Source organism: Tupaia chinensis, unplaced genomic scaffold, assembly GCF_000334495.1.
Source record: "Tupaia chinensis unplaced genomic scaffold, TupChi_1.0 Scaffold000317_1, whole genome shotgun sequence".
Lineage (NCBI taxonomy): Eukaryota > Metazoa > Chordata > Mammalia > Scandentia > Tupaiidae > Tupaia > Tupaia belangeri.
The window spans coordinates 3,768,866-3,795,413 of NW_006159810.1; the positions used below are offsets into that span (position 1 = coordinate 3,768,866).

The 26,548-nt window shown below is 38.0% G+C and overlaps 1 protein-coding gene and 1 pseudogene across 3 annotated transcripts in view; one reads left to right on the forward strand and one right to left on the reverse strand.

Moving 5' to 3' along the window:
- The window catches only part of MAP4K3 (mitogen-activated protein kinase kinase kinase kinase 3), a 124,657-nt gene that overhangs the window by 14,463 nt on the left and 83,646 nt on the right, over window positions 1-26,548 (reverse strand). For all 3 annotated transcript variants that reach the window (XM_014588928.2, XM_027773007.1, XM_014588927.2), the window contains 10 exons: window positions 25,141-25,300; window positions 24,210-24,322; window positions 20,055-20,096; window positions 17,023-17,107; window positions 15,196-15,275; window positions 12,676-12,736; window positions 12,478-12,595; window positions 7,841-7,899; window positions 5,855-5,958; window positions 985-1,156 (listed from right to left, as the gene is read on the reverse strand). In XM_014588928.2, coding sequence (XP_014444414.1) covers window positions 985-1,156; window positions 5,855-5,958; window positions 7,841-7,899; window positions 12,478-12,595; window positions 12,676-12,736; window positions 15,196-15,275; window positions 17,023-17,107; window positions 20,055-20,096; window positions 24,210-24,322; window positions 25,141-25,300 — 994 coding nt within the window. The remainder of the gene's footprint in view (window positions 1-984; window positions 1,157-5,854; window positions 5,959-7,840; window positions 7,900-12,477; window positions 12,596-12,675; window positions 12,737-15,195; window positions 15,276-17,022; window positions 17,108-20,054; window positions 20,097-24,209; window positions 24,323-25,140; window positions 25,301-26,548) is intronic.
- Window positions 8,288-9,253, forward strand: LOC102489225 (Golgi apparatus membrane protein TVP23 homolog B-like; annotated as a pseudogene).

Sequence of the window (26,548 nt, forward strand, 5' to 3'; positions counted from 1 at the left end):
ATTCCTGCAAAACTGGTTAATATACATCAAATACATAGCCTTGAAGATCAGATCCTTATCATGTTAATTTCTTTTTATTTGCCAGAAGGGTGAGAGACAGAGGAAAAGGCAGAGGTATGGGGCCAGCAGGTGGTGTGGTAGTTAAGGAGGCTGGACTCCCACATGGCTGACTGATATTTGAGTCCCAGACCTGGCAGCTTGCTTTCTCACTTTCCTTCTCTCTCTCTGTCTCTCTGGTCAACTTAAAAAAAAAAAAAAAAAAAAAATAATGACAGTGAAAAAAATTAAATAAAAAATAATTCTTAAAAAAAAGAAAAAAATGGCAGAGGTACAAAGCAACCCCCAGTGGAACGTGCTTATGCCACAATCCACTCTCCTTCACTTCTCTATCCTCTTAGAATTTTGAGCATGCATGCACGAGCACCTGGTGTACTTTCCAAGCTGTTGGGGATGGGATCTGGACAATGTGGTTGGCCATGTAGGATCCAGCCTCCTTAACCACCAGGCCACTGAGCTGGTCTGATATTCATTGCTTGAAAGTGGAAGTTAGGGTGGCTGGATTCTACATGGCCAACTGCACAGTTCAAGTTCTGGACTTGGCAGTTTGAAAAATGTGCATGGCCAAAATCCCTGGAGTAAAAGAAGGGATCACAGTGTGGCCTTCCTCCCTGGGGGTTGACTCCCCCCAACTTCTCCCTCCAGTGAGCACATGTGTCCTATGGTAAAAAACAAAAAACAAAAAACAAAAAAACCCCAAAACTTAAAAAATTGGTACATGTGATCTTGATGTACATGCTTTGCCAAATGGATTGTTCTAAATGAACTGTGTCAATCAAATGAGCTATTTTAAGGCAAGCCATCTTCTTTTCTTCCAGGTTAAGACAGGGTTTTTGTGCAATTTTTGCTTCATGAGATACACAGTAAATTTATACTTATAAAATCAGTATATTCGTTAACATTAATAATTCCACAAACATCACAAACCTGATTCTGTAAACCATGAAGAGGTAGAATTGGGATTGACAGTCTCAAATCGAACCACCTGGTTAAAGTCTCTCCCTCTACTGACACCAACACACACTAAAGGGTACTCCTGCTCAGGAACAACCAGCATTTCAAACATCCTAAGTGGGCATGGTATAGGGAAATCTATGTGCTGAAGAAAGAAACAAAAATACATTAAACAAAGGAAAACAAAAGCCACGCAATTTTATGACAATATTAAGATTTTTTTTAGCATTATACAATTAAATAAAATAGCTTTCTACTAGAAACATTGCTTCGTATCTTAGAAACTCAAGAGTATGCAAAAATGTCTACATTATGAAGTATCTAGAAAAAGATTTTAGATTCACCAATATAAAAAAATTTTGAAGTTGAAACCGCATAATTTTAGGATCTTAGGACTAAAAGGGAACTTACGTCATCCGTCCCAATCTCTCTTTTCAGAGTTGGAAAGTGAAGCCCAGGAACCAGGTGACTGGCTCTGGGTTCCTTTGGCATTTGTGGCCATCTGCTGTCTCCCAATTTATTTTTTATTTATTCATTTTTTAGACAGGGTCTCACTATGTCATGATTCTTCTGCCTCAGCCTCCCAGGTAACGAGGATCACAGGTGTCCACCATGATGTCTAAATTTGAGAGTGGGCCAGGAACTGAATCCAGGCCTCCCAAGTGGCCTCAGTCTGCCAAGTAGCAGGGTCTACCAGTGTGTATCCCAGCTGGGTCTGTCTCCCAAGCTGATGCTACTTCAGCTCTGCCTTCTTAACCAACTGAGCAAACACGGACAAGAGAAGCAAAATGCTAACTAGCAAGAGACAATCTTTATAAGCACGGGATGAAAAGCATAATAAGAGAAAGAACTGGCCTCATATCTCAAGTGATTTTGTTCAATAATTTAACTTACATGAGTACAATGCAATAAACTTTAATTTTATATAACTGTAATATTTTCATATTGCTACAACGAGAATAAATTCACATTTGAAAGGTTTGAAAAAATAAATTAGAAATACTAATTTCATCAGTAATCAAGCAGTAAAACTACATACCCACCAGAAAGGCTAAGATAAGAGAGAATGATAATGACATACACCAGAATGCTCATTCACTGCTGGGGGGAGCATAAGCTGTTTCAATCACACTGGTTAGTTACATTAGCTAATGCTGAAGCATGCATTCCTGAGGACCCTGTGATATGCTCCTAGCCCTACTGGCTAGACGACATGAGCACACATGCAGAGGAGACATTGGCAAAAACGTTCAAGGCAAAGGATGGCAAAGAAGCTGGAAGTAGCACAAATGCCTATCGATAGTAGAATGGATAAAATTTGGCACAGTAATACAATGGAAAATTATAAAGCGATGAAAATGAACAAACTATAGCTACAGCCAACAACTACACAAATACAATGTTGCACAAATGAAGTTAGGCACAAATAAACACATACTTTATGATTCCACTTACACACTGCTGAAAAGCCATGTGAAACGACTTCTGATGCTTAGGGATACATGTTTATAGAGTAAAAAGAGAAAGGACAGCCAGGACTTCCTAGGTTTCCTTTGTAGGAAAGAAAGGAGGAGCTGACTAAAAGGGGGGACCCTATAGAGACTTTGAAGGTTCCTCTTCACAGAAAAGGTTGTTCTAAAAATACATTGGTCTTATACACAGTTTACCAAGTTCATTCATATTCCTATTGTCTTATGAATGGGCTGTGCTTTAATTAGAGTTTCCAAACGGTTATTGCCAGTATTGAATAAAGCTATCGAGTTGAATTTATTTTTTAACCCGATAACTCGTAAATTCTAAAGAAAATAAAAAGGTGAAGTGGGACTATCCTAAGCACCAGTATTAAAGTGCTGGAAGGGATTCTCCAGGCTGGAAAGGCAGTTCTATGCACAGATGCTGTCCCCACCCCGTCCCGCTGTTTGGAGTGCCTCCACTCCCAGGCAGGCGCCCTTCTTCAACAACATTCTCCTAACTGCCTTTCTAGGAACTTTCCATTGCCCAGGGCACACACTTTGGATAATATATACATATATGTATATATACATACATACACACATACATGCATATTTTAAAAATTATTTTTTAACTTTATTTACCTATTTTTTTAAAGATATTTTTAGCTTGCCCTTCCTTCCGCCCTTCCTTCCTTCCTTCTTTCCTTTCTTTCTTTTTAATTTACTAGAGAGAGACAGAGTGAGAGAGAAAGAAGAGAAAGCAAGAAAGCAAGCCACCAGGTCCTGGACTTGAACTGTAGTAGGCCACGTGGAAATCCAGTGCCCTAACCACCATGCCATCTGCTGGCCCCTATTTACTTAATTTTAATTTGACCAGAGAGGAACAGAGTGACAGAGTGAGAAAGAGAGGGAAAATGAGAAAGCAAGCCACCAGGTCTGAGACTCGAATCACGGTCAGCCATATGGGAGTCCAGCAGCTTTAACCACCACACCACTTGCCAGTTCCCCAATACCTGCCATTATTTTTAATAAGGTAAAATGATTCAAAGAATTATCTTTGAAATGTGGTAAGAGCAGTCAAGCAGAAAAAAACCAAGGTTCTGTTTTTTAAATTTTTTGTCAACATATAAGAAAATCAAAAGATTTTGACTATTACTACTTAGCTTCCAATAATAACTAAGTGGGTAGTCCCATCTAATAGCTTTAAATCCAGCGGCTACTGGTGATTGTCTCTGAGGCCAGAAGATTGTAGCTTATTCATTTTTGTCTCCCGAGTAAACAGAACTGTGCCTGGCTGAAAAATCTTAAATTTTGGACTTTTATCGAAAATGAAAAGGTAGCCAATTAAGGGGAAAAAAAACCATCATAAATGTCAGTAGGAGGAAGGAACAATATGAAAGTATAAGAATGTTTCTGAACACATCTGATGAAGAGTTATGGTACAGAACCATCATAAATACTAATAATGCCTAATATAGAGACAAAATATACATACAGGAGTCTTGAAGAAGAGAGATCAGGAAGTGAAGATTAAAGGAAGTGGGTAAGAGCCAATAGCTTAGAGATTAAGGCGATGGGAGAACGAGTAAGTCTTTTTTTTTTGGAGAGATTTTTTGCTATAGGGTACATGTGCTCGCCGGAGAGACAGAGAGAGAGAGAGAGAGAGAGAGAAAGAGAGAGAGAGACACATAAAGCGAGAAATCAACCCCCGGAGGGATGGCCACACCACAATCCCTCCTCCTCCATTCTCCTCTTGGGACTTTGGGAATGCATATACACGTGCCAGGCCTGAGTTTTAAGCCACCTGGTCCGGGACTTGAAATCACAGTAGACTACATGGGAGTCCAGCGACATAACCATGACGCCATCTGCTGGTCCCAAATGAAAAAGTCTGGACAGAGATCGGAAAGCAGGACTGTGCTCTAGGTCCACTATCTCAGAATGCTGGAAATAAGCCTCATAAAGCAGGCCAACCTCCCTGGTGCTACTGACCTCTAGAAAAGAAACCAAGGCTGGGTAACTTTTAAGCCTTCCTTATATTCAAAGTATACATTCCCTTCTGCATGATCTTGACACCTCAAATTCCTTTAATTGAGCAAAGGGCCTTTCATTATATATTAGGATAAATGGCTTAATGTATCAGCTATTACATAAGATTCAGTCATGCTAAAGTTTAATCAGTCTATCAGTATATACAAACAACTAAAATGATCAAACTTTTTCATTTTGGTAGAGGTTAGGAATAAAAAGAACAGGATGGACATATCTGAAACACACTAAGGAAGAAAAGAAAGGAAGGAGAAAGGGAAGGAAGGGTCAGAAAAATCTCGCTGCTGAAGATTTGGCCACTCCATCTAGGATAAGGCATCCTTTCGTCAAGAAGGCAAGAACGAAGAGGAGCTGAGGACGAAACCCTTTCTCCAGGAACGGGCACCACTCAGCAGCCCTGCTGCAGGAACTTCCAAGGCTCTTTCCCCTCAGCTTTTGCTTTACAGAATTTTTGCTGCAGTGAATTTATTTGTGGGATTATTACCTCAATGGGTTTCAAATTCTTGAAGCTTTTTTTTCAGCTCTTAGCCCTAGTTAATCTTGAGGCTAATACTGATGTAGAAACTCAAAACGGATTTCTTAATTACTTGTAAGATTTTAAATAATAAGAAGTCAATACTGTAAACACTCAAATTCAATGCCATAAAATTTAAGAAAAATCCCATACTTCAGTGATATTCTGAAAGATCAAATGCTCGTGAACTAAGACTACTTAATCCACATATAATAGCAAAGGAAAAAAACTTTAAAAAATTAATTTGGTGTTTCCTTGGTATGAGTGAGCCTACGCTTTATATAGTTTAAAGTTTTTGTTCACAATGTGAGTTACAGTTGTATAATACTAAATATTTTAAAGGGTATTAATTAATTAAAGGTTCTAGAGAAACTTAGGCAAAACAAAACAAAACCCCACCACAAAAAAGCCGTTCATGAGAAGACCTAGGCAGTCAACGCTGTCTCTGCTGTGAAGGGGCAGGTCAGACGGTAACGACATTTCGCTGACCTTTCAGCAACGCCTGTTTTTGACAGGACTATCTCTAGCCCCTTACACCTTTGTATCTTTGAACTATTGGGTTATTGGAAAAGTTACGAAATACTTTTCTATGTAAAAATGTGGCATGACTTTTCCAATGACCCAATATTTCTCTTGTCTCTTTAAAAATTTTGATCAGGCCAATTAAGTTCTTTAACGATTCAGCAGATTTTTCACCATGCTGTCACATAATTCAGTGTCATTAAATTAACCAGAAATAACAGGTAAAAAAATTATCTTAAAGAACAGAAATATTGGCAATTAAGCTTTTATACCAAGAATGTCATAGGTTGACTTTTATGCTTACCTTAATTAACATAAATTTCTGCATTGGTTCAACCCATTCTAATAGAACAATGCTAGTCTGAAGCGCCCCACAGAGGTATTTATGGCCTGTGTAAGGATTTCTCACTGTTAAGGCAAAGAAAGTAAACATGAGTTCTCTTATAATTCAAAGTCCTTATGATAGTAGGTGCATGCTAAAACAAACAAACAAAAAACAAAGATCAAAGTAAATTTCAGGAAGAACTGTCTAACCGACAAACTGTCAAAAACATTTGGGTAGTTCACAGGGTCCTTTCAGTAATGTACAGAGGTAATAATGCTTTGGATCTAAAAAAAACAAAAATCAAACACTTATCCATCTCCTTCCTTACTAAACTCTATGGTCACTAGAAGACATTACATTAACCAAATTTTTTTTTTTGGGGGGGGGAGAGGTGTCATAGGGTGCGTGTGCTTGCCAGAAAGAGACAGAGAGACAGAAAGTGAGAAATCCACCCCCCCCCCAAAGGGGGAATGGCCACATTGCAATTCCTTTTCCTCCATTCTCCTCTTGGGATCTTGGGCACACATGCACATGTGCCTGGCATGAGTTTAAGCCACCGGATCTGGGACTTGAACTGCGGTCGACTACATGGGAGTCCAGTGACATGGCCATTATGCCAACTGCTGGTCCCTACATTAACCAAATATTAAAATACAGATTTACGAATACTGAAATCAAATTGTCTCATGTTGGAATTTTCTTCTGATTAAAGTAACTATATCTGAAATAAGAATAAAATAATTAAACTGTAAAAAGGGCAACAGGAATAAAATTCCATAGACTTTACACAGATTTATAATAAGCAAACAGCAGAGAGGAGGTAAGTAGGAAAATCAGCTAACCAAAGCAAAGAGAAAAATCTACCAAGGAAATAAAGTTGTATGAAAAGCCCGGCCTTTCTCCTAACGTAGAGTCCAGTCTGTTGGATCTTCTACCAAGTGACTCAAAGCATGTCTAAACCCAACCCTGTCATCTTCCTTTGCCCTAACCATCTTAACTTTTCCTGACTAACAACACTCTGCCATTCTGCCTTTTGGGTTCAAGGCCTCGGCCATCTCTGTCATGGTTCCCCTTTCTACCTCCATAGCTACTACTCTAGCTCAGAACCTTCATTCTCACTGTCCTGTGAAGAAAGTTTGTATTCAAAGACTCTTGGGCTCTACCCAATCTAACGGCTCATGGTAATCTACCATTCTCCTCTCTACAACCTATATCCAGTTAACCTAGAATATTCTGCATTTATTATGTAAGCATCATGATTTTTGTATCCATATGTTTATGTAATTTCTTCTCTTTGAAATGCCCTCTCCAACTAGTCTTAGTTAAAAGCTGCCTTATTTTGAGGCCATGTTCAAATGCCACCTTCCTCCGTGAGCCTATGTTTATAGAGTCCTTCCACATTATACCTGGTGATGTAATGGCTGATGTGCTTGCTTTACTTCCCTTTTATAAGACTTGTAAATTAAGGGAAGAAAACCATTTTTGTTTTGGCTACATGCAAACAGAACAGCTAGTTGTTAGGGGATGGAAGAAGAATTTAGGTGGGGAAGACTATACCTTCACAAGCACAAGGTTTTACATCTCAAAGGCATGAAAATACACACTGAATGAAAGAATACAGTCTCACAAGCCATTACTGAGTAGAATGGTGAATGATGTAACAGGGTTCTTGAAGAAGAAAGTGTGGTAAAGTGCTGTAATAAAAGGCCATGGCTTTCGCCATTTCCCCAGTCAACAAATTATTAGCTGAACAATGATTATGTACAGGGTGCCATGTTAAACTTAATTTATGTGGAGATGGAATAGCCAAGAAATTCGCTTTTCTAAAGAGGGAAAAATAAACAATTACTAGCACAATGTCCTGGAGTAGCACTGTTTTATACTAGATTTAAAATAAGCCTCATGGAGTTTTCTTAGCCACTGTGCAAAACAAGAGAGCTACACATTATTGAATAGTTTACTTACCAACACAACACTTCTGACACCACTTGGTTTCAGGGATTTTTGCTGATACAGCAAATTTCCTAAATGTAAATGAAAATAAGTGTATAACACATGTAGGCACATTTAGCATATGATAAAATATCTTTAGAGTGGGGCTGGCAGGAGTGTGGTGGTAAAAGGTGCTGGACTCCCATATGGCCAACCACGGTTCAAGTCCTAGACCTGGCAGCTTGCTTTCTCACTTTCTCTCTCTTCTTCTCTGGTCAAATTAAACTAACTAACTAACTATAAAGTTAAATAAAGTAATTCTTTAAAAATAAATAAAAGTAAAAAAAAGAAATCATCTTTTATACACACACACACACACACACATATATATATATATATTTCTCCATCCTTAGAGTAAAATCTTGCTACATGGAAACTCCTTAAGGGAAGAGGCAGTAATTCATTTAATGTTGTCTCATTTCTACATGATAGCACTTCATGCACATTTACTGCATTCAATAAAATGCAGAAGAATTTAACACAGTTAAAAACAGTAAGTTACAGGGCTGCCATGTTGCAGCAGGGCAGTATTGATGACACTGAAGATGTTTCACTGTTTGATGCTGAAGAAGAGATAATAGACCAAAAAAATCCAAATGGAACATCCAGTGGCATCTTTTTTCCATTTATTCTTTCAAGTCAGTGCAATCATAGTCTATCTTCTCTGTGAATTGCTCAGTAGCAGCTTTATTGCCTGTATGGTGACAATTATCTTGCTATAGTCATGTGACTTTTGGGCAGTGAAGAACGTCACAGGTAGACTAATGTTGGCCTACGTTGGTGGAATCATATTGATGAAGATGGAAAGAGTCACTGGGTGTTTGAATCCAGAAAGACATCCCCTCAAGAGAATAAAACTGTTTCAGAGGCTGAATCAAGACTCTCTTGGTTAGGACTTAATGTCTGTTGAGTGCTATGGGTGGTTTTTGCCTTTAGTGCTCTCTTTCTTCAGAATAAAGTGGTTGGCAGTGGTTATCATGGGTGTGGTGGTGGTTATCATGGGTGTTGTGGTTATCACGGGTGTGGTGGTGGTTATCACGGGTGTGGTGGTGGTTATCATGTGTGTGGTGGTGGTTATCACGTGTGTGGTAGTGGTTATCATGAGTGTAGTGATGGTTATCATGGGTGTGGTGGTGGTTATCACGTGGTGGTGGTTATTGTGGTGGTGGTTATCATGTGTGTGGTGGTGGTTATCATGGGTATTGTGGTGGTTATCATGGTTGCTGACCTGTACAGTTACATCAGGTGTAAAGTAGGCAGCAGGAAGAATTTAACCAGGATGGCTACCTCGTATCTTGGAAAGCAGTTTTTGAGACAAAATATTGGAGATGATCAGAATTCCTAAATATACAGATAGAAAACTTATGTGTTTTTATCACATTGGGAAAGAACTATGAGATTCTTGACTCCGGATCTTTTAGAGCTCAGTTCATGTTGCAAAGAGGAGTGCTGGGTTTGTTTTTCCACTTAAAAACTATTTATAAAGAAGAAAATTCATTATGTTTTTGTTTTCTTTCTAGCAGGTGGGACTAGAGAGTATGGTGTCACTAGAAACATTCTTACAATTTGTTTTTGATGTACACATGTCTGCACATGGTCATGTGATACCAATATATCCCACATTAATCAAGTGCGTGTATTCACTTACATGCATTCTAGAGACCTTTGCATTTTTTATCCGTAGAGCACAGGAGGATGTTCTTAGTTTATCTCAAAACTTTATGTATTTATATATTATTTCTTGTAGATTATTTTCAGAAGTTAGTTTTGCTTCCATGGTAAGAGTTAACACTTTGATCTTATGTGTTGGAAATAATTGTTATTTTAAAATATGTACTTCATGGTGAAATTTCTTTTCTTATAAATAAGCAGGCAAGTGAATAACCACATTTGGGCCAGTAGTGTTAACTAGTTTCTGAAATTTTGTTTATTTTTCTTTGTAACAATTTACACAAGGCCCAACTAATATAAATGGAGTCTTAATAGTTTATGAGATACCCAGAGCTTGCTGCTCTTCTATTTATTTTATGGCAAGGATAGCAGACTTTACTTTGGAACTTCTTGGAAGCTCTTCGTGATTGCTGGACTAATAAAATTTATCTTTTTCCACTAAAAAACAAAAACAAAACAAAAAACCACACACAAAAAACCCCAAATAAGTTAAAAAGGTTTCTTATGACAAACTGATATCAAAAAGTAAATGCATTTGGGACCAGCAGTTAGCAGTAATGGCTACGTCGCTGGACTCCCATGTAGTTGACCGCGGTTCGTGTCCTGGACCCAGTGGCTTAGAACTCATGCCGGGCGCGCGTGCGTGCGTGCCCAAGATCCTGAGAGGAGAATGGAGAAGAGATTGCAGCGTGGCCATCCCCCCTGGGGGGTGATTTCTCACTTTCTGTCTCTCCGTTTCTCTGTCTGGCGAGCGCATGCGCCCTATAGCAAAAAAAAACCTCTCCAAAAAAAAAAAAAGTAAACGCATTTAAGCTTATGAGTCTTATATTCCTTGGGAACACTTTACGTGAATCTTATAGATAAGTGAAAGATAAGACAGTTGGTTTCTAGGCCCACAGAAATGTGAGATTGGGAAGTTGAATGGGGAGGTGCTATCTGCAAGCAGGCAGTAAGCAGCACAATAGCAGCTGGGAAGAAACTCCTTGACTCCAGGTTTTAGGGACTAGTTCCAGGGGTAACACCCTTAATCCCAACTACAGATATTATAGTACAATATAACAGAGCAATTTCATAGTTGCAACTCTTAGTAATCATAAAAAGATCCAATTAAATTCAACATAATCTATTTTAAGAAGAATATATGGTATATATCAAAATGATTTCATTAAAAAATGAACAATTCTTGAGAAGATTTTATGCACAAAGAGGTAAAAATATTAGGTATAATTGTAATTGAGAACAGATTCTCAAGGTATTCGAAAACTAAGGTTTCACATTAGTTGCCCTTTATCTAAGATTGTAAAGAAAAATGGCAGTATTATAAACTTTTGTGAGATATAATTTCTACCAAACTTAGAAGACTTTTTTTTGTGTTGAGAGATTTTTGCTATAGGGCACGTGCACTTGCTGCAGAGAGAGAGAGAGAAATCATGCCCCAGGAGGGGATGGCCATGCCACAATCCCTTCTCTTCCATTCTCCTCTCAGGATCTTGGGGACACATCCACATGCGCCCAGTGTGAGTTTCAAGCTGCTGGGTCCAGGACTCAAACCCTGACTGGCCATGTGGGAGTCCAACACCATACCCATTACACTACTTGCTGGCTCTCCAGACCTTTTCATGGACAAGTAAGATCCAGTATTATTTATGAAAGGAAGAGCATAGCATAATTAAAAATACCTGAAAGTAAGAAAAATTAAATCAGTCAACTTCTAAGTAATTGTCTCCAAATGCAAAACATTTACCAATAAATCATTTTGTTTTTCAGATTTAGAAGCTTATTTTGAGAAAAAATCATCATATAAAAGCTAACATAATTGGGACCAGTAGATGGCATAATGGTTAAATCGCTGGACTCCCACGTACTTGACCGCAGTTCGAGTCCTGGACCTGGCAGCTTGAAACTCACATTTGGGGAGTATGTGTGTGTGTGTGTGTGTGTGTGTGTGTGCCCAAAATCCCGAGAGGAAAATGGAGAAGGGATTGTGGCATGGCCTTGGCCCCTTGGAGGTGATTTCTCACTTTCTGTCTCTCTGTAGCTCTCTGTCTCTCTGGGAAGAGCATGTGATCTAGAGCAAAAATCTCCCTTAAAAAAAAAAAGTTAACATAATTATGTTATAATTACATTACATATAATGTAAAATTATAGCAAAGTGCATAAAAGAATTTTTTTTTTCCCGGGGGCAGGTGTGCTTGTCAGGAGAGAAAATGAGAATAATAATAAATAACACCCTCAATGGAATGTGGTCACACCACAATCCCTTCTCCTCCATTTCTCCATTTTGTTAGGTTTACGGACATCCATGCACACAGGCCTCGTTTGCTTCAAACTGCCAGGATTGGATTCCTACCACATGGTTGGTCGTGTGGGATACAGCTCCCTTAACCACCAGGTCATGGGGCTAGCACAAGAAATTAGATTTAATCTTACAGAAGAACAGAATTAAAAATTCAGAGAAAAAAAGCTTGACATTATTGGAGAGTACAAAGCAAAAAACGTTTAGAATAAGTGACAAGTAAACACTCATTAAAATATTGGGGACAGCAGATGGTGTAGTGGTTATGTTGCTGGATTTCCACATGACCGACTGCAGTTCAATTTCCAGACCCAGTGGCTTAAAAATCAAACCAGGTGCATGTGCATGTGTGCCTAAGATCCCGGGAGGAGAATGGAGGAGAAGTAATTGTGGTATGGCCATCTCCCTGGGGGGTGATTTCTCACTTTCCTTCTCACTGTCTCTGTCTCTTCCCTCTCCCATGAGTGCATGTGCCCTAAGACAAAAATCTCTCTCTAAAAAAAAATACTGACAATTTTTTCATTATACATGACTTCTATAAACCTCGAGTGAGTGTTTTTCTCTTTCTGTAGTGTAAGTACTTATTAGAATAATTATTAACTTATTATCTCTAAGGACGAAAACATAATTAAATGACAGTTACCTCGGCAATATCCTGTCAGGGAGTTTGTGTGCTGGAATAGCAACAGGTAACTTCTGCATTTGTCTTGCATAATCAAAAAGACCTGGTAAATTATGGGAATAAAGCTGAGAAGCTTTACCTGTAGAGAAAGACAGTAAGACATGAAAGCTAATAACAAGCATTAAAAACAATAAGGTATTTAAAAACAAAAAGACTTACCAGATATTGATAGCAAGCAATTGTTCATTACGTATAACCATGTACACCTTCGAGGGAATAGCTGATTAAAAAAAATACACAACATTTATTAAAAAAATAACACATAACACAATGTAAGTATGTACATATTAACCATGGGAGCTGTCAGATCGATAGGCTGGTTCTTTTTTGTTTTGTTTTGTTTTGTTCAAGAGAGATTTTTGCTATAGAGCACGTGCATTCACTAGAGAGACAAAGAATGAGAAATCACCCCCCAGAGGGGATGGCCATGCTGCAGTCCCTTCTCCTCCATTCTCCTCTTGAGATTTTGGGCATGCACACACACGTGCTGGCGTGAGTTTTAAGCTGCCGGATTTGGGACTCAAACTGGACTACATAGGAGTCCAATGATGTAACCATTACACCATTTGCTGGTCCCTAGGCTAGTTCTTGGAAAAGATGTTTTTCCCTATTATTTTTGAATTGCCTGAGGATATGTGCATTCACCAGGAAGACAGAAAAAGAGAGAGACAGTGAGAAAGAATGCACTCGCTAGTGGGGCATGCTCTTACCCCAATCCTTTCTCCATCCTGTTGGGAATTTAAAAACACACATGTGCCTCAAGTGTTTTTTTGATTCACTGTAGCTAGGATTCAAACCACAATTGGCCATGTGGGATCCAGCCCCCTTAGCCACCAGGTTACAAGTCCAGCCTAAAAGTTATTTTTAACAGAAATTCATTTTTTTTAAAAAAAGTTATTTATTATTTCCATGACTGAGAGAAAGAGACAGAGACTGAAAGACAGAGCATGCCCAATAGAATCTCTCTTTTTTTTAAGAGAGATTTTTGCTACAGGGCACATGTACCCACTAGAGAGAGAATGAGAAATCACTCTCCTGGGGGATGGCCATGCCACAATCCCGTCTCCTCCATTCTCCTCTCCGGATCTTGGGCACAAACGCACATGCGCCCAGTTCGAGTTTAAGCCACCAGGTCCAGGACTTGAACCACGGTTGACTACATGGGAGTCCTGTGATGTAACCATTATGCCATCTGCTGGTTCTGACCGGTAAGAGTGGTGCCACCTTGACCCACTCTCAACCCTCAGCCAGCCCAGAATGGACACATGTGTGCCTGACACACTCAGAGAGGTCTTCCAATGGGGAACTCGGAACCTTCCCGTTTGGGTCGGCCTTGGGAGTGCCGCCTTTTACTGCTGTGCCACTTTCTGGCCCCCAATAGAAATTCGATTTATGACGTGTTTAAGGTCATACATATATATCCATATTTATGTGGGAATAGAACCATTATGTAATTTCTGTCTCAGTATATGATGAGTTCGAGGCCCCATCATAATGAGGGCTATATAGCCCCAAACTCTGCAGGGAACCAGAATATTTTCAATGTTTATGCCTTTGTTCCAGTTCTGGTTTGAGTGAGTAAGATTCTCCTATGTACGCCCCAAAACGTGTACTCATCTAGGCATATGCACAGGTATGGTGTGTCTAGAGCATCAGACACAGAAAACCGGATTCTGGTGCAGTGAAACATAGGATATTGAAGCACTAAAAGAAGGCTGAGAGAAATATGATGAAAACGCACAGACCATAAAGAATGTATGTGTGTATATGTATGAAATTCATTACTGAAATCAGTGTATAAGAACTAAGAGGCACCTCTGCAACTTTAGAATTGGTTAGTATTTAGGGCAAATAAAAGGGAACAAATCCATATACTTTGAAGGGAAGATATCATCACCCCATACTCTCATTAAGACACTTCGTTGTAATTGTCAGTGGTTTACAAAATGGTCCCTGGACCAGCAGCATCGACATCACCAGCACATGCTAGAAATGCAATTTCTCGGAGCTCACCCCAGACCTGAGGCAGAAGTTCAGAAGGTAAGCCCAGTAACCCATGTTTTCATCAAACCCCCAGGTGACTCAGATGCACACTGAAGTTTGAGAGTCACTGATGTATGTATTTAAGCATCCTGATTTAACAAGCTTGGTTTCCTGAGTTGGCTCTGGCAATTCCTACGAGGTTACTCCAAAATGGACTGGGATGAGAGTAGGGAATAGAGAAAATGAAGAGATGAATGATGAAACGTATCAGTTCTCTAAGGACATTATTTTATTAAAACACAAAGTCCTGATGATGAACCTGAATAATAGAAAGAGAAAAGTAATAATAAAACGGGAGTGGGACAGCCAGTGGTGGGGTGGTCAAAGCGGTTGGATCCCAGATGTCTGACTGTGCAGTTCAAGTCCTAGACCAGGCAGCTAGAAAAACATGCTAGGCTAGTGTATGCATGCTCTAAATCTCGAGAGGACAATGGAGAAGGGCTTATGGCTTGGTCATGCCCCCCCACCCCTCCCATGAGGGTGCTTTCTTACTCTCCCTGACTCTGGAGAGCACAGACCTATATCAAAATAAAAACTTTTAAAAATTAAAAAAGAAAAAAAAACTAAAAAGGAAGGGAAACAAAGTTTTTACAGTAACTTAAGAATTAAAATAATAAAATATATGAAATAACATACCTGTTCCATTGACGTTTCATGAAGTTCATTAAGATTCAGGGTATAAATTCCTTCTTCGGCACCAAATATCAAGTACTGATCTAAAACGACAGAAGTAATTCACTTTTTTGAGAGATGTCCCCCCCCGCCCCGCCCCAATCTGATACAGAGTGTGTATACACCAGAGAGACAGAGAGAAGGAAAATGAGAAATCATCCCCCGGAGGGGATGGCCACACCACAAACCCTTCTCCTCCATTCTCCTCTTGATATTTTGGGCTCGCATGCACTCATGTCTGGCATGTTTTTTAAGTCACTGGGTCTGGGCAGGAACTATGGCAGTGGCCACCTGGGATCCAGTACCTTAACTACCACCCCACCTGCTGGCTGATAGGTGTGTTTTTAAAAGCATTTATATACTCCAAAATTCAGTAAATCTCTGTTAACATATGAAAAAAGAATCACTGTGATTCATAAGCAGTAAATACTTAATTTTAATGCAAAGAAAAGGTTATATACCCAAATGAATTAAATTATATGCTAATATTAGCCTCAAAGCAATGAAGAAAAACTTTTATGCAAGGGAGGCTTTGAAAAGTGACTCTTCACTCATCCTAGAGTGCTAAGGACAGACAGATAATCTGCAGCTCCTTTTTCTAACAGCCCCTGAAGAGGATTATGTGCAACCAACATTCAGAATATAAATCAAGAACAGCTGATCAAATCAAGAACAGCATAATCAAAATATTTTTTACAGAATATTACTTTTCAGGGCTCTTATAAGCACTAACATCAAAAAAACAGGATAGGACTACCACCTGTTAAAAGGCAGCTAAAACTACTTGGATATTTGATGGTACACAGTATCTTTCTAAGCAGGTTGAGTAACCCTTATCTAAATGATCAAAATCAGAAGAGTTTCAGATTTGGATTTTAGAGTACTTGTATACAGGTACATAATGATGTATCTTGGGGATGGGACCCAAGTCTAAGTATGAAATAAATTTCTGTTTTATAGATACCTTATACAAATAGTCTGAAGGTAATTTTATCTAATATTTTCCTATTGCAGCATTTTGACTGCCACCCATCATCTGGCGTCAGGTGTGAAATTTTCTACCTGTGGCATCAAGCCTGTGCTCAAAAAGTTTCAGATTTTGGAGCACTTCAGATTTCTGGATTGGGGGTGTTCAATCTGTATACACACACACAGTGAGAGGACATAGTCCTTACAAATGGCAACTATTCTGATTATGATTCTTCTTAAAGAGATCGGAGATCCTATAAAAGTGGTCACTAGACCCTGAACCACCAGTAGCTAAATTCCTTCAGTAATGACTGTCTTAAAAAATAAAGATACTGAATCACTGTGCAGCAGCAAAATAAACACTTCTAAAGGAAACGAGGGTGACAAACGGTATATGGTTTTACTGTATCATTAATACAGTGACTACACAGTGAAGTTCTAATGTTGTGTCCCCCCCAAACATAGATGATAGCATAGTGAAAGACACTTAAAATTTTTAAGGGGCTGGCAGGTGGCATGGTGAGCTACACTGGACTCTCACATGGCCAACCACAGCTTGAGTACCAGATCTGGAGGCTTGCTTTCTCATTTTCTCTCTCTCTCCACCCCTCTCTGGTCAAATTTTAAAAGTAAATAAATAAATAAAGTTAAATAAGATAACTCTAAAAAAAAAAAAAAAAGAAAGAAAAAGAAAAAGAAAAATTTGAAAACTATAACACACTTTTTTCCCCAGAAAGTATTTAGAAAATAAATAAAATTAAATGTTTTCATGGCCCTAATTAAAAAAAAAAAAATTAAGAAGAGAAAAACAGTACTACCTACCTCTTGTATCTGGGTTTATCCATGATGTTGCACAGTGAATTTTCAAGGGACACCCGTTAAAAACCTTTGAAAAACATGCACCCATCTGTAAAAACAAATAACCTTTAATATAATGCATAAAGTGTAATGATTTTCTATTTTAATGTGGGAGAGTACAATACAGATGGTTCAGTGAAATTATAATCACCTTTGAATTCACAGAAATAAATATAACAAATTAGTTGTTTTCCTAATAGTGATACCACAAAAGTTCCAGGTACAACAATGATTTTACTTGAGAAAAAGAGAAAAATAGTCACATTTTATTTTTCTACCTTTTCAATTAAACAAAATAATGATGTCAACCAATTCTGCACAATAATTTGCACATAATAATATCGTTTTCATGTCCCATATCAAGAACAATACAATACTGTCTGGTAAAAAGGAAATTATAGCCTTTACAACTGTAGAAATTATTGTTGGTTTCATGAGGCTAAAAATTGAATTAGTGAATTTCATATTACAAAATGAAAGATGTATGAATGAGTTGAAATTCACATAGGTTCTTCAACCTCAACACATACAGACTCATCTGTTTTAACTGAGTGATCTGGTTATTTGTCCTGGCAAGATTCATTAAAAAGCTGTAGGCTGGCCCTATAGTGCAATACTTAGGTGCTATGTACAGAAAGGCAGATCCCACGTGGCCAACCCTAGTCTGAATCCTGGCACCAGTGGCTTAAAAAACATCCAAATGACAAAACGAGGAACAAAACAATTAAGCCAGTCCTAACCTTAAGCTTATTTGTATAGCTGACTTTTTACTGGCATTCCACAGTTATCAGCTTTTCCTTGTCAAACTGCGTACCTGAGGTACGAGTTTTACCTCATAGCCAAATAGCAAATTTTGCCCTATTTTACATATATCTTTTCTGTAATATAAAGTATATTTTGTAAATTAGTATTAAAAATGATAAGTTTAAATATTTACATTTTAAGTGCAATAAATTAGAAACACAGTATAAAGTATACTCCAATTGAACACTACAGTTAAGTAAAAGCTTGGTCCAGCCACTATAGCACATGCTGGTTGATGCTGCTATCGAGCAGGCTGAGGCCACATGGGAGACGTAGGTTTGATTCCCAGCCCACTCAACAACAGCCAGGCACAGCGGCACAGGCTATAGTCCAGCTACTCAAAAGGCTGAGGCAGGAGACACCAGAGCTCTTGGCCAATGTGGGCAACATGGTGAGACCTGCCTGGAAGAGCCAGGCATGGTGATGTATGCCCATAGTCCTAGTCCCTCCCTAAGGAGGCTGAGGAAAGAGGATCATGACAGTGAGATCCTAGTTAAAACTTTAAAAAATAGTAAAAAAGGTAAAATGTAGAATCGGGGTATTAAAAACTAAGGGTTTCATCTAAACTTGTATTATGTAAGGTTTCAGATTTTTGTATTTACAGTAATGGAAATGTAGTTCCATCTAAAATATATTGACTTAACTATAATTTTAATTCTAAGAAAGACATCATGACCATGTGACTCAGTAATCCCTCTACTGGGTCTATATACCTAAAGGAAATGCAACAGTATGCCAAAGAGTGACCTGCACTCCCACATCCCCTGCAGCACTATTTGTAATAGCCAAGATATGCCATCAACCTAAATATCCATTAACAGAGGAATAGATTTTAAAAATACGGTACAGATCTATTATGAAATACTACTCAGGCTTAAAATAGAAGAAAAGTCTGTTATTTGAGACAACATGACGAACCTGAAGGGCGTTATGCTAAGTAAAATAACACAGACACAATAGATAAATGCCATATTACCTATATGTTGATTAAAGAAGTCAAATTCGTAGAAAGACAGGGTGAAATTATGGTTTCTCAGCCTTGGGCAGGGAGTACTGGGAAGATGTTGGTCAAAGGACGAAAACTTTGTTAGATAGGAGCAATAAGTTCAAGAGATCTGTTAGATACCATGGTGACTACAGTTAATATGTAGTCAAAAACTGCTAAGAGAATAGACTTCAGGTATTCTCACAAAAAAAACAATTAATATGTGAGGTAATGCAAATATTCCATAGCTTGAGTAAGCCATCCAGTCTGTGTGTGTATACATGTCATACTGCACACCACGAACGGACTCACTTTTTACTTGTCAATTAAAAGAGAGAGGGACGGGGAGAGACAGAAAGAAAGATAACATGGTCTAAGTAAAAAAACAAAAGAAAAAAAAAGAGCAAACAAAAAATACAACCCAGATTATAGGACATCTAAGTTCTGGCTAGAACTGAATGGAGTTTTGTGATCGTGGTGATTAAGATCTTTGGATCTGTTTTACTCATGGGCAAAAAAGGAGGGGGAGGGACTTGGGTCAGTTGTTCCTTCAATGCTCCTTCCAGTTCTAAATTTTTGTCTTTAATAATTGAAAAGATGTTAGAAAAAAATTTCATATCCACATTTTATACTTCCTGGTATCCACATACCTTTCCTCCATTTCTTCAAAAATAACTACAAATAAGATATCTTAATAAACTTTTGAATTGAGGGTTTAAAAAATGCTTAACTTATCATAAATTTATTTTGAAAAGCTATGTTTTTTTTCTTTTCTTTTTTTTTTGGCGAGGTTTTTCCTATAGGGCGTATGCACTCGCCAGGAAGACAGAGAGAGGTAAGAAAGCAAGAAATCACCCCCCAGTGGGGATGGCCACGCTGCAATTCCTTTTCCTTCTTTCTCCTCTTGGGGGTCTTAGGCACACATGCACACGTACCCAGTATGAGTTTGAGCCACTGGGTTCAGGACTCGAACCGTGGTCGACTATGGGAGTCCAGCGACATAGCCATATGCCAACTGCTGGTCCCAACAGCTACTTTTCAGATGTAATCGAATAATATTTAAATGAGCAATCTTAAAGTGTTTTTTTCAATAATAATTAAGGTTCTTAAAAGCACCCGGAAAAATCTAAACTAAGATACATATTCAAGTAATTATTTGTCACTGTACTTAAGGTAGAAAATGGCTCTTTTGATATTTAGTACTTACATGCACTTTAGGTGTTGGGGGAAGACCGTTACTAATAGGCTTCTGAAAAGAAGAACACCCACATGGTTACACAGTTCATTGCTCTCTGGCATAACAACATACATGAATAAGACATGCTCTTTGTAAAACACAACACTGTAGATGAGACTGGAGTTACCCATGACCTCCCGTAGTTCACCTATGTCTAGTGCTACCCCTTCCCCCCGAGAAACCAGTTTTTTGTATATCCTTCCAAATCTTCTGTAGGCAACATGTCCTCATGTATGTGTGTGACTTTCCAGACTTCTTTGTGTATTTACATGTATGTTTACACATCCCAAAAAGAAATACTGTTTTTTGGGGGGGAAGTGTGTTTTAAAACATAACTAGTTACATATACTTTATCTATTTATCCTGTCTTAAAACGGGGTCTTGGGCAGCATTCTGTATCAGTCAGACCTAGTTCATTTAACTACAGCATAGTACGTTTAGCTATCTGTTTAGCTACTCCTTAACCGTTATGGGACAGTTAGGTTATTTTCAACTGTATACTATAACAATGCTGAAATGCGAGCCCCTGTACATACTTTCTTATACAATGTGCGGATGGCTTTTCTGAGGGTATTCGGTGAGAAGTGAGACTCCTGGTACATGGGGTCTGTACCTTTTACGTTTTAGTGGATACTGACTGACAAACTGCCTTTCAGGGGCCCAGGTCACATCACATCACATCCTCTGGCAGTGTAGGAATGATCCTGGTTCTTTATGGTCTCACAGCCGTCCCATCAACCCGATTAGTAATCACTCATGTGTCCTTTATTAATGCCTCCTGACTCACACGAAGGCTGAAAATCTTTTTCAAAAATATGCATTTAGTATTTGTTACTTCTGTGACTTGTCTGTTCTTATTTATTTTTAACTGAGTTATCCTTTTCCATATATATTGGATTGCTGGAAAAGTCACAATGTATTTCTTATATTTTTCTATGTGAAAATGTGTCATGACTTTTCAGACAACCCAACACACACACACACACACACACACACACACTTTTTAATATAATGCCAACTGAAACTTTAAGTTTTGATGAACTGAAATGTATTAATCATTGGTCAGGCAATAATAAAGATGGCAAAAGTAGCACATCTCCATATCCACAATATCCTGAAGAATGCCACATTTTTCCAAAAGGTCACTTCCTGAGTAAATTGTCCCCTGGGTAAGAAATCTCCTCAGGTCATAATATACTTTAAACATGAATTTTATAAAAGTTTAGATTTCTCTCAAGGTTAATCTGAATAACAGCATTTTAAGAAATGACATAGTGTTTTTTCTCAACTTGATATAAAGTACAATCATTTAAACCATGTCACAGGAGTAACAGAAAAGCTACTGTTAACTGATTTCCTATGTACAACATAGAAATATGAAATGACATTTCTGAAATTAAGATGAAATGTAACTTTGTCGATAGATTTTCGAGAATGGACAGCATCATATTACCACCAGCTTATTACAGTTTTTTATTCCACTTTTCAAATAATTCCTGTTATATTAATGTTCTTCATTATTTGATATCATTTATCTCAGCAACATCATTTTTAATTAGAGAGGTCTGAATGTTATCACTCTAGATTCAATTTAAGTAATTACAGAAGTGGCTGTAAATTATTTTGAGAAACTGCATAAGTGTTATTGTGCTTCGATATACCAGGGACATTGTTTATCCTACAATACAGCCATGGACATATTTATTTTAGAATTACTGAAACTTTTAGTTCCTCATCCTAATGAAGTTAACAGAAAAAGTGAATTAAAAAATGCATACCTAAAATATACATCTCTCAAAGGCTGTAATACTGTGCTGTAGTCATTAAATTACATTTTTGTACTAGTACATTAGCAGAGCTACTAACATTTAAACCAAAGAAAGCTAAAAGTCACTGCTGAGTTGGACAGAATGACATAAAACCCACTCCTGAAGGACACTGCATACTTTTGTTACAAATGTCCTATATTTGATAAATTACAATGAAAAACCTCGAATGCCTTAACGGGATTACACAAAATGGTATGTCATAGTCCATAGTGAAATCTTTTTATTCCCCCCAGGAGTTTTTGCCTTAGGGTGCATGTACTTGCTAGACAGAGACAGAGATAGAGATAGTGAAAGAAAGCAAAAATCAGCCCCCGGAGGATGGCCAGACCATAATCCCTTCTCCTGTATCCTCTTCCCAGGATCTTGGGCATGCATGCACATGCGCCTGGAGTGATTTTCAAGCCACCAGGTCCAGGATTCAAACTGCAGTCAGCCAAGTGGGAGTCGAGTGATGTAACTACTATGGCCATCTGCTGGTCCCCATAGTAAAATATTTTCAAAAAGGTTAAATATAGTGCAAGAGCCTCTAGTAATGGGCTTACTGCACAAAACACAGCACAAATATAACAAATATTAGCACAGATAAAAACATCAAAAAATACTGACAGTTTTTGAAATATTGGGATTTTTAAGGATTTTTCTGTTGTCTGAGGTTCTATGATGATAGATCAATCTCAGTGATCAAGAGATAATTCTTAACAAATGTTTAAAAATTTGGGGACCAGCAGTTAGCGTAGTGGCTGTGTCGCTGGACTCCCATGTAGTTGACTGTGGTTCGAGTCCTGGACCCGGTGGCTTAAACTCACGCCGGGTGTGTGTGTGTGTGTGTGCGCCCAAGATCCTGAGAGGAGAATGGAGGAAAAGGGATTGCGGTGTGGCCATCCCCCACGGGGGGTGGGTGGATGGGGAGTGATTTCTTGCTGTCTCTCTCTCTATCTTTCTGGTGAACACATGTGCCCTGTAGCCAAAACAAAACAAAAACACAAAAAACCCCAAATGTTCAAAAATTTTCATCTCTGAGCTCTGATAAGTAATATCTATTTAATAATTATGTCATAGTTATGCCCTATAGTGGTGTCTTACATCTGCAAGAACATAATCTTAGGCTGGCCCTGTAGTCTAGTGGCTAAGGGAGCCTAATCCCACATGGCCAAACTGCGGCTTGAGATCTGGTCCTGGCAACTTGAGAAACATGCCAGGCTATATGTGTGCTCCAAATCTCAACAGGATGGAGAAATGAAGAAGGACTCCAGTATGGCCATGCCCATTCGGTTAGCTTTCTTCTTCTCTCTGGCAAGTGTACATACCTTCTGGAAATGGAGAAAAAAGAAAAAAAAGGAAGAAAATAATCTAAATTTCCCCATTGTTAACTAACAAGGTGTATTGTATAAGAGCAGCAATGTCACTAATTATGTAATCTATAGTTAGAACTTGGTTGTGATAGAACTATGGCTTTCCTTATCTGTCTCATTGTTTCTTGCCATAATTTAAGGAACTTTTAAGAATCCTTTCTCAGGGCTGGCAGTAGGCATGGTAATTAAGGCACTGGACTCCTACATGGCTGAGCACAGTTCAAGTCCTAGACATGGTGGCCTACTTTCTCATTTTCCCTTTCTCTCTTTCTCTGGTCAAATTAAAAAATAATATCAGGGACCAGCAGATAGTGTAGTGGGTAAGTCATTGGACTCCCATGTAGTCAATCATAGTTCAAATCCTAGACCTGGAGGCTTGAAACATGTGCTGGGCACGTGTGCATATGTGCCCAAAATCCCTAGAGGAGAATGGAGAAGAAGGGATTGTGGCATGGCCATGCCCACTGGGGGTGGGGTGGGGTGGGGTTATTTCTTGCTTTCTGTCACCCTGTCTTTTTCTGTCTCTCTGGCGAACACACACCTTAAAGCAAAAATCTTTCAAAAAAAAAAAAAGATGAGAATAAATAATTAATTCTCTAAAAAATAATTCTCATCAATGACCATAATAATAGTTATTTTGAGAATAATCACAAGAATACTAACTGTTTACCTGTATAAAGAAGGTCAGTGTTTTTATAATACACTATATAACAATTTGGTCTAAATAGTTTAAACGCAGAAGGCTATCGTTCAAGTTTACCATAGCAAAGTTATTTTTTTCAAGATTTAAATAATCTCTTCATCATTATCATTAACACACTAGAATATCAACACAGCAACTGTGAAACACACATGTGCTATAGTTTCACTAGTTATAAGGGGAAACTAACTTAACAGAGAACACAGAAACAATACAAGTAGATCATATCAATATCAATACCTACTGGTACATCTTTCTTTTCTTTCCTTGAAAGGTTTGTCCCTCTATTTTCATTCTGTTGTTGGTATAATGAGCCATCTCGTTCGCCATTTAACTGGAAGGAGTTCATTCCATTTCCTTCAATGAGATATGTTTAAATATATTTCAAAGGGATTTATTTTCATGAACATTTTCATCCAGAAAATTAAAGAGGAAAGAAAATATTAACTCTGAGACAGTTTCATTCTTCATTTGAGATCATCCAATCAGAATATTTAGTATAAAGTCTTATATGTATTTTTTTCTACTTACACTTGTATTTCTGGCATACTAGACAATTAAAATTCAGATTGTATCTAGGTGCACATATTTTTTACACCAAAAAGACAAAAAGAAATAATGAACTCATAACCATTTTGAGGAAAGGGATAATTACGCTATGCAAGAAACTTTAGTCGCTCTTTTTTAAGTGCTTCTTTAGGATAAGATAGGAAACTTTACAGTGTTAAAACAACACATTCTAGTCTTAATTTGGAGGCAAACAATGACAATAGTTTTCTAAAAATAATTAAATAAAATAAAGGTGTTAGACACAGTATTCTCTTCTAAAACAGCAGTAGCCTACAACCAACACATGGTTTTCCTTCTTCACTCAAAACTTAATTTCTTTTATTTCTAAACTGTAACTAAATGATACATGGGCATAAACCAGTTTCCAAAAGATAGAATATTAAATATGAAAAAGAAGAGGCTGTAAACATCCCAGACTGGATAATAAGGAATCCAGTCATAAAAACACTTTGCACCACAGGCAAAAAGCAGAAAACATCTCCACAGCCATTGCTTTCCCTTCCCTCTCTCTTTCCTCAAAAGAACTTCAAGTAATCTTTTCAAAGAAAGATTTCTTCCGTTGTTTTCCCCACATAACATACTTGACTTCACGCTTCCGACATTACCTAAAGCAATAGGCTTTTGTGGGGGTAATCTGGGAGGGGGTGGTCTGGGTGGGACGTGGGATGGTTTTGCTGGGCTCCCTGACGTGGGACATCTCTTGATGGTTCCTGGATTATCATCCTCAGTGGAATGCGTTTCCTGCGGTATAAAGATGGACTTTGGCTGAAATAATACAGAAAAAGAGACCAGTGATTAAACATGAGATTATTGTCCTAATTATCAGTACATATCGGAGGCTTTCAAACTGTCTTTACCAGATTAGTTTCAACGTTACTCAACCATCTGATTCAGATGATCATAATATACTTCTTTAAAATTCATCTAAAATGTACATTTAAATGTTTCTCAGATTTTGCGACTGTGCCAACAAAAGTTCTCTGCATCTTTCTATTAATTCCTCACGAAGCTTTCCACTTAGACTTTCCAAATAAAAATATTCTAGTCTTTCTGATCTCCTCCAATTTAAATGAATCTCTTTTATTTTAAATATTCATGCTAATCAAAGTTCAGCTCCTTGTCAAGGCTAATCTAAAGTGTCTCTTAGATGATTCAATATCTTCATGTTAATACTTAATCTTTCAGACTAGGGGCAGGAGAACATACCAATTAAAACTTGATCATACTGGAGAATATTAATATAGCAATATGGGTAATTGAGATACTTTTTTCTGTAGACAGTGGGAAAACCTCCATTTAGACTGAACATTTAGAGAATTTATAAATTCTTGTAAATGTGTCCCCTATCAGGAAAACTGGTCAGCACATATTCTTCAAAATTCAGATCTCCCTACTTCTGCTGATGTAAAACTAAACAAGTATGGTATTATTTACTTGTATGAATCAGGTGTTCTCAACAGCATAAAATGAAAACAAAATATAATGCTAAATTGGATGGCAAGACTGGTAAGACTCTAATTTGTATTTGTTACATTCTGATTTTACACCGTAAAACTGTCCAGGGCCAGCGCCATGGCACAGCGGTCATGTGCTGCCAATAAAAAGCGAGATCTCGTATGGTGACTGTGGTTCCAATCTTCAGGCTGGTTGTCCTGAAACATGTCGGCGATGCACGTGTGTGCCCATGGTTAGTTGGGCTGGAGAACCGAGGACGAGGACTGTGGTGTGCCAGACCCTGTGGAGGGAGTTTCCTTCCCCACCTCTCTCTCATACATGCACAGGTGCTTTAATATGAATGAAATAACTTGGCTCATGTCATAATTAAAACTGTATACACACGCACTTATAATTTTCTATTACCATTACCTATTTTACCATTAAATACATCAGTTAGAATTATTTTGTTATTTTATGGTAATTTGGGGGGATAGGAAAAAATTTTTAAATTACTGTCCTATTTATATTTTTAATTAAAAATTATCTTCTGAAAATTAAGTATCTGTGATGATAATA